Below are 8388 nucleotides of genomic sequence, written 5' to 3' on the forward strand. Positions count from 1 at the left end.
GAGGGCATGCATCCTTTCCTTTCCTGGAAGCATGTTTAAGACCTCAGAATGAAGCAGACAAATCAGAGAAGGCCCAGCAGACTTAGGAACCGGTACCATGCATTTGAAAGGAATAATTGGATCCAGATCTGGTTTAAGAGTCATAAGTGTAGTAAACAGAGAAGATGATATTTGCAGATAGATCCCTTATGAACAGAGCTTCTGAGGATTCTGGTGATGGTGGTGGTTTCTGAAATGGACGAGGACAATTTCATGCAATTTCTGTGTCACGTGAACTGCTTTTGGTTCCTTTGACATAAAATGTGCAATTTTATTGTTTATTGTGGTTTAACTGCCAGTAAGAAAATGAAGACGTGGTCTTGGAAAGATTAGGTGCCAACAGCAGGATTCTTGATAGCAGCACAATGCTTCTGGAAATAAGTGTAAGCATGGGCCTAGCTGAGTTTAGGAAGAGCTACAAGACACTTCTTAGTTTAGGTCTTCCTAACCAGTTAAATCCTGTTTTTCAACTCTCTGGCAAAGGTGTGGGCAGCAGGACAGTATGTAGCAAAATCATCTTTATTTATGTATTTACACTGAAGGGTGATGGGCCCAGAATAAAGGTCAATGAAGATCTGTCTGCTGTGCACCAAGTCTGTGGGTGTTAGAAGAAAACAGAGACATAGCACCCCTGTCCTATATTTTATTAGGAAATTAACAGGCAGATTATTAACCTGAAATTACAAAGTGAATCTCATTAAAAACAGATTAAAAGTCATCAGAATTATTTTTGATTTCTATGAAACATAATGCCCAGAAATAATCCCTGTTTACATCTGTAAATTTTGACACCCTTAACATTTAACTACCGCACAGCAGCAAAATTGAATAATTTTACCACAGTCTGTAAAATAGATACAGTATGCTTTTCTCTAAAGTCCAACTGAGATATGTGAAATGTTTAAAACAAAACCTGTAAATATATAAGCAACAATCTGAAAAGATTCCCTGTGAGCTCAGTTTGATGCACACCAGCTTTTCTGATTACTGTTATATGTTAGTGTGGTGAGGTGAGCTGCTATGTAATATTATGTGGATAGAGGGTATCAATTTTGTAGCATTATTTCTGAAGTCCAATTCCTTTCCAACTAAAAATTCAGATCTTGGCTGTTTATATATGTCACTAAAGCAGTGAAACAAAGTCGGTGAACTCCCCATATCACCGGCTTCCCTTACCAGCAATAAACCTGGTTAGTAATTTGGCCTAAGAATTTGTTTGGCAACCTCCAGTATTCAATCACTCTCTTTCATTTACATTCAGGATAAAATGCCTTGCTGGTGTGGAGAGAGCAAATTGCACCACTCCCAATGAAATCCTCAAGTAGGGTGCAAATTGTGCACAGGCCTTGTGCTTCTGCCTTTTTACACAGGGATGCATTGCAGCTTATTTCTTCTAAATCCAAATCCTGCTCACTTTTGTATGTGAGAGTAGTCATGCAAGGCGAAATTCTGCTCTTATTATTGCAAACAGAAATATAGTGCAACTCTGTTAACTTCTGTAAAGTTACTTTAGATTTACAATGGCATAAATGATGGCAGAATCTGGCCCTCTGGCTTGAGGAAGGGGTACCCGTGAAGAGTGAGCAGGATCTGGGGCTTGAGCCAAAGGCCATGCAAATCAATGGAAATCTTTTACTTCAAAGGGTTTAGCTCAGGCCCTTGGTTCCTTACATAAGGACTAGAGCCTTTATGATACCGGGCAATGAGCTAAGAGTCCTCAGACCCTGGTTCAGGAAAGCACTTAAGTCCATGCTTAATGTCAAGTCCCCATACAGACTTAAAAGATGTCCTAAGTTGGCATCTCTCTTCCTATGAGAACTGTTAAAGATCAAAAACTGGCAGGTACAGTGACTTGACCAACAAGATCCAGTTTCATTAGACTTTTGCATGCATTTTGTTAAAGATTAAAGAAAAAAAAAGCTGGACAAAATAGATCTAGAAAAATATAAAAGCAGTGAACTTTCTTTTCTAAAAGAGTTTCTGGACAAGCACATTCAGATCACAGTGCTAGCTATTTATTGATAAATTCTTTGGCAGCTATTTTCTAGAAAGCAAAATAATTCCTTTTGTCTGTTCAGTATTTTTTGTCCCTAACAAAAATTCATTTCTTAAAAAGAAATCTACAGCACTTCCCTCTATAAATAATATTGTCCCAGATGAAGCATTAGTTCTTCCCTGAAGAAAAACAGATTTAAAAAAAAAATCTAGTCAATATCAGATAAATGTTTATGTAACAACCTAAAATGGAAACAGAAAAAAAAGGAAAATCATTCAGTGTGTGGTTTGTCATTCTCTAGAATGTTAGCGATATGTTTATACAAGAAACCCAACATAAATTACCCTATTTTGCAAAATCTAACTAGCAAACTCTATTGCTATCAGCAGATTCATAAACAGAATGTACATATTACTAAGTTCAAGTATTATTATTATTTCTTTTCTGAAAAGGAAACACAAATTCCTTGCCATTCTGCCTGTGTTATATGTAGTTTTGGTCTTTCTGAGCAACAATAAATCATACTCTATTGTTCTTGAACAACATAAAAATGGAACTTAAGAATGTACTATGTTAAAACAACACAGCACAGAGGCTTTAAGGTGTGTTAGCTTGGTACAGTAGTCATGTGTACTTTCATATGGCTGCTGAGCTTAATACCTTCCAGATTCACAACCTTCAGTTCCACTTAAAAGGGAAAAGGAGGCAGAGTGAGGGGAAAAACTATATCATGATATATCATCTTGGACTCTTCTTGGTACTGTCAGTTGTTCATAGGTTGGGAGAGTGTTGTTAGGGAGGAAGATATCTGGATTAACTGCATTGCTTCTTTGAGATGATCTGTTGCTGCCTTGGCCTCCCTGCTGACTGGAAACTAGATGCTGCAGCATATCTGTGATAAGGTTCAGCTTCTGGTCCATTTGTGTTACCTACAAAAACAAAGGGAAACTTCATGTATAATAAGACACAACATAAGAGAAAGGAATAATAAGACACAACATAAGAATGAGAAATTAAAAATAGCATTTTCACAGAGCTGGCACAGACCCCTCCTGTACACACGGCACATTCAAAACTCTGAAGGCACAATCTTAGAAAATGACTGCAGAAACCAAGATACTGAATCCATTCATTATGCTAGGAGAACACGCAAGTGTTGGTTTGAGCAAGGCTTGTTAATATTCTAGCCTGGAATGTGCTTTGATGTTGGTGTGGTTACACCAGTGTAAATGCAAGAAGGATCAGGTTCTGAAAGAGACCCACACATCAGAATAGAGAGTGGTAACTAGAAAGCAGAACTTGGTGTGGAAAAGCATAATCAAAAGTGGTCTTTTTTTTTTGTCTCTTTAAAGCAGTTTAAACTTCTGAAATGACAATGTTTGCTAATCACTTCAACATGCAACAGCAGATTCCTGCTCTACTTGTAATCATGTAATAGACTGCTTGGGAACAATGCTTCTAATGTGTTGTTTAGGCTCCATTACCAAGACCATCATGCCTCTTCATGCTGCTTATGTTAATAAGGGTAAAACGGAAGATTAACTAGTCAGAGGTGAAATCCCTTCTGGCACAGGTATGTAGCAGCTGGATCCCACATCTACTGCCTGTTTACAACAAACATAGGAAGCTCATGGGAATAAGAGTGGGGCACAACAGAATTTGGCTCTGCTACCCCAGTCCTCTAGTGGTACAACCTCCATCTATCATAGTTACCTGAATCCAAGACAACTTTGAATTTAAGATGATGCCCCAGTAATTAGATACCATACATGAAAAAGTATAAGTTTTAAACACATTTATCATATAGCATCTAATTATTGTAGGATCATCTTAGAGTTGTCCCCCTGACACATTTGTGGTGGGAAAAGCAGCAGCAAGGGGGCAAGCAGTGCAGGAAGGAGTAGCAGAGAGGAAAGTGGTCTGATCCCTTCCTCCTTGCTCCATCCACCTGCCCCACCACTACTTGCTGATGTCTGCCCCACCAGCCACTTGTTTGTCATCCCCTGGTGACTTACACACTCCCTTCTCCAACTACTCTTTACCCAATTTGGTGGTCTTGGCTCTAGCTCCAGCCCAGGGCACTGAGAATATGGTGGTTCTGACCCTAGCCAAGCAGCAATGGTAGAGTCAGCTCCTGGCCCAGCTCTGGGTTAGGTCTAAAGCCCAAGCCGGAGGTGCACCAGCTCTCCCATGCTCTCTCTGAGCCATACACTGTGTGGTCTCCTTTGTGCTCCCCACACCTAGAACACACAATCTCCCTCACACTCTACCCACCCTGCACCATGCAGACTCCCCCGGCTGGGGTCAGAGTCAGGGCCAAAACTGTAGCTGTAGCAATCACCTGGCCTGGGCCATACTCAAATGTAGGAAGAGGTTTCTGTCCCTCCATGTTGAATAGGGAAAAGAACCTCATCTTGGATTTGAGTAAATACAGTAAGTTATTTTGTCAGTGATGTCATTTAAAGCAGCCCAGCAACTGTTCCAAGCTGTGGCAGGGCCGAGTTGGCCTTACAATCAGTGGGAAGTCACTTACTCCTTAATGGATACCCCCTCATTCCTGCCCCAAACCTCACCTATTTCTTGGAGAGTAGCTCCCTAAATTAATCTCTTTGAACTTGATCTTCAAATTTTTCTTCTATTTTAAGGAGGAAATATTGTAAGAAATCAGAATTCTTCATTAGGAAAGGCTAAATAATGGATTTGCCACAAACCTAGAATATATCTGCTACCTTGGAGAAAACCAGGACTGAAATACTCAGTCAGATTCTCAGTGTCCAGTTTCTTCTATGTCCCACTGAAGAAGTAATTTGCACCCGCTCTTGTCATAGGATACTAAATCTCTGTTTTGGCTAAGCAGTACTGACTGAGGCACTGGGGGTAGAGGTAAAGGGTAGGGGCAGATTTAAAGCTAGTTTACTCCCTGCCCACAGCACTGTACCTAGACTCCTGGTGGCAAACTTTTAGTATCGGGCTCCCCTTTGCCAAAGATTATAATAATAATCATCACTATTTTCACCATTTGGGGCCCCCCTTTCTGTCCAGGTGGCCACCTAGTTCACCCATGCCCGTGTCTGACCCTGCCTGCCCACAGACGTGGAAATTGGATTGGTGCCCCTTTTGAGATTGTTCTCTTTCAGTACTTTAAGCAGCCTGCTTAAGGCATCCAGGTCTTCTTTTCCAACCTCTCACTTCCTTCGATAAGTGTAAAGAGCAAGCTACATTTTCACTCTAAGACTTTTAGCTTTAGTGATGATAGAGATTCAAAGATGCTAAGGAAGAGAGGTTATAGATGAGAAGATGTGCCAACTTTACACAGAAAAAAAAAGTATGATGAAGAATCCTGACAGAAATATGTATCACTGCCTTGGGTATCAGCTAGAAAGCAGTGAAACAAAGGTATAGAAAGGAGTTAGAGTGCAAGAGGGAGCAATTTATATATGTCTGGCTATCATCCAAGTATCAGTAAGAGACAATAAGGCTGAATAGAACATCAACAAATCTGGAGGATTTCAAGAGGGACTAAAATCATTTTCCACTATACAGAAAAATGCTAGTCCTGTCAAATGCTCTATATAACTGCTGGGAAGCAGAAATAGGAAATTTAAAAATATGAGGTGCCAGAGATTTATACTTTGCAGCTGTTTTTGAAAACATGAGACAAAGCATCCTAGATAGTCCATGAAACACTAGTAAGACTGGATGGAAATGGCTGTTGAAAGATGAGATTCTTAAAACGAGCAAGTTTAACAACATAAAGTGCATGACTTCTCAAAAGGAGAAATGGAAAATGGCCTTTACTTCATTCCATTAAATACAGTCTCCTCTTAAATACAGTCTCACCCCCTCAGGGAAAGGTGCATCTTTTATGAGAGATGCCCGTTGTGGATGGTCAAATGATAATGCTTCAAGACATGACAGCAAGAACTAAAAGTTGAAGCTAGTGATGTTTCCTGGATGGTACTTGTTTGAGATCACCAAGCTGGCCAAATTGGGTAACCTCTGAAAGAATCAGAATCAAAAGCTACAGTCTTACAGCAGCCTTCAGAGGCAAGGAGAGCAGTCCTAGAATAAGAGTAGTCTTTTTACCTAAGTATTTATTCTATTGCTTTTCTAGGAGAAGTATAGTCTATTTTTTAATTATTGTTACTTCAAACAGGGATTGCCAGAGGAAACACTGACCAAACATGTACAGAAACGTGTATCTTGGAGCTTTTGCAATGGTGAGCAATTGAAAATGACAGTGGATTGGACTGAGATCTGGGTAGTCCTTCAACAGCTGTGCACTTACTAAAGAATAAGTGAGACTTGAGTATTCTTACAGGGGAATGAATTCCTACAGATAATTTTCTAATTTTCTCTAAGGGACCTGGGTTAGCTTCTGCAGCTGTGGCATGGAGGCGGCCCACAAAAGCAGATGCAGCAGCTAATTATTGTTGAGTTGAGCCACCTGAGATAAAAAGTCAAGGCCTTCTTCCATGCTCCTGCTTATCTTTGTGAGCCTGCAGAACCATGTGGCTGTGTTTGTACAATAAAACAGAGCTTGTTGGTTCTAGTTATTAACTTTTAATCTGGTGTGCTTATCTGTTTATAAGTAAATAAATCCTAAATGAACTTAGTGCTTATATGGAGCTTGCTCCATATCCCAGAAGCAAATGGTAATTATATGAAGTCATAAACTTTCAGTGATTTCACTGGTTTAGACCAAAAAAGAACCAAGTCAACAGCCTTCTTCAGATATTGCAAGAGAAGGGAAAGTGTAGGTTTCCACTACATCACTTCGCTGGTGGGCCTTAGTCCTGTTCTGGATGTCCTGCAGTGTCAAATCCTGCTCGTTTGATGCTGAGCTGGGACCAATGGTACATTTCACAAAAGAGAATGAACAGCCATTAAAAGGCAATGGTCATCACTGATATACTGGAACATGTGAATGGTGAAAGGCTCTACATGCTGGTACCCCATACTCTTTTTCTTTTCAATCAAATATTAATTAATATTATCCCTGCAAAATACTATTAATTTGCTTACATCAAAGACAACAACTATGCCAGTTAAAATTTTTTTTACAGCTCAGCATGAATAACAGTACCATATTTATTAAACTGGATTTAAATGCAATGAATGCATCTTGTATAGCAATGTATCATTTACTCGTGAATCATGCTTTCAAACACATTTATTTGATTAGAAATTAACCAAGATGCCAGATTGTATTAAGAGCAAAGCAAACAGAAAATCTGCTGATGTTGCTATAACCTTTTTGGACAACTCTGATCCTTTCACTTAAAACAGCAAAGCATTCTAATAATATAGAAAACTAACTCAATTTGATTTTGCCTTCGGAATGAAAAGTTAAAGAAAGAGCTTTCTGGCAGATTTAGGTTTCATAGAAAAAGAATATGAATACCGGACAGACATCATTAGATACTTAAATGCAATTCAGTGGGTGCATCTACATGTTCATCATTGCACTGTAATTACAGCGCATTAGGTTTAGTACCTGAAATAACAAACTAATAGACTAATTCTACTGTGCATAAGCACAATTTTTGCCTGCCGTGCTAATGCACAGTAGAATTATTCTACAGTGCATTTAGCTTCTCGTGTAGACACACCCAGTCTCTGTGTGTGTGTGTGTGCGCGCGCGCGCGTGCATGCATGTGCGAGCACACATGCGTGCATTTTGGAGAGGTGCTGGCAGTAGCAAGTTGAGTTTGAACCTTTCTGGAGACTACACAGTTATTCTATACAATCAGGTATAGGTATTGTATGAAAGGAATATTTCCTACTCACAAAAACAAATGCCCCCCCTTTAAAAAATAATTGTGCTCAAGATTCAAATCAGAGACAGACTTCAATGAAGTTAACCAGATTTACACCCGGCTGAAGATCTAGGTCAGAGAAACCAATATACATGTTGCTGAAGGCCCTTTAAACTGAAACAATAATAAACCAGTTTGGCTCAAAGACTGAAAGTTCAGAGAGCATATTTGGAATCACCCACCCTAAGAAAATCTTACAGAATGAATTTACTCTTTTTCTGAAAAAGCCTTGCCGGGATGTGATTACTGCTATACACTGTGACATGTTTGCAGAAGAAACTGTTCTCCATAGCCAGACATAAAATGACATGCCAAAATGTATAAAGGCATCAGAGGCATTCCAGGAGATGCTGGCAAATAGGACAAAACTTTTCCTTGTGAGGTAAAAGCAAAGAAAAGATTCTAAGGTCTTTATACAATTAGCTGTTTAAATATTCTGTAATTTTAAATATCCATAACAAACCTACAGCAGAATTAATAAAAAAAATTAAAACAACTAAATGGATAGGATTCTAAAAAGAAGTCGTCATTCCT

The 8388-nt window shown here is 39.3% G+C and overlaps 1 protein-coding gene across 7 annotated transcripts in view; it reads right to left on the minus strand.

Annotated features, from left to right (window-relative positions):
- Window positions 1–425: 425 nt before the first annotated feature.
- KCNQ1 (potassium voltage-gated channel subfamily Q member 1) overlaps window positions 426–8388 on the minus strand; it is a 587589-nt gene continuing 579626 nt past the window's right edge. For 6 of the 7 annotated variants that reach the window (XM_025202130.1, XM_025202133.1, XM_025202129.1 and 3 more), the window contains one exon: window positions 426–2964. In XM_025202130.1, the coding sequence (XP_025057915.1) occupies window positions 2764–2964 (201 nt within the window). In that variant the 3' untranslated portion in view covers window positions 426–2763. The remainder of the gene's footprint in view (window positions 2965–8388) is intronic. The other variant, XM_025202134.1, reaches the window with a different exon arrangement.

This window comes from Alligator sinensis, unplaced genomic scaffold (genome assembly GCF_000455745.1).
Source record: "Alligator sinensis unplaced genomic scaffold, ASM45574v1 scaffold983_1, whole genome shotgun sequence".
In the NCBI taxonomy this organism is placed as follows: Eukaryota; Metazoa; Chordata; order Crocodylia; family Alligatoridae; genus Alligator; species Alligator sinensis.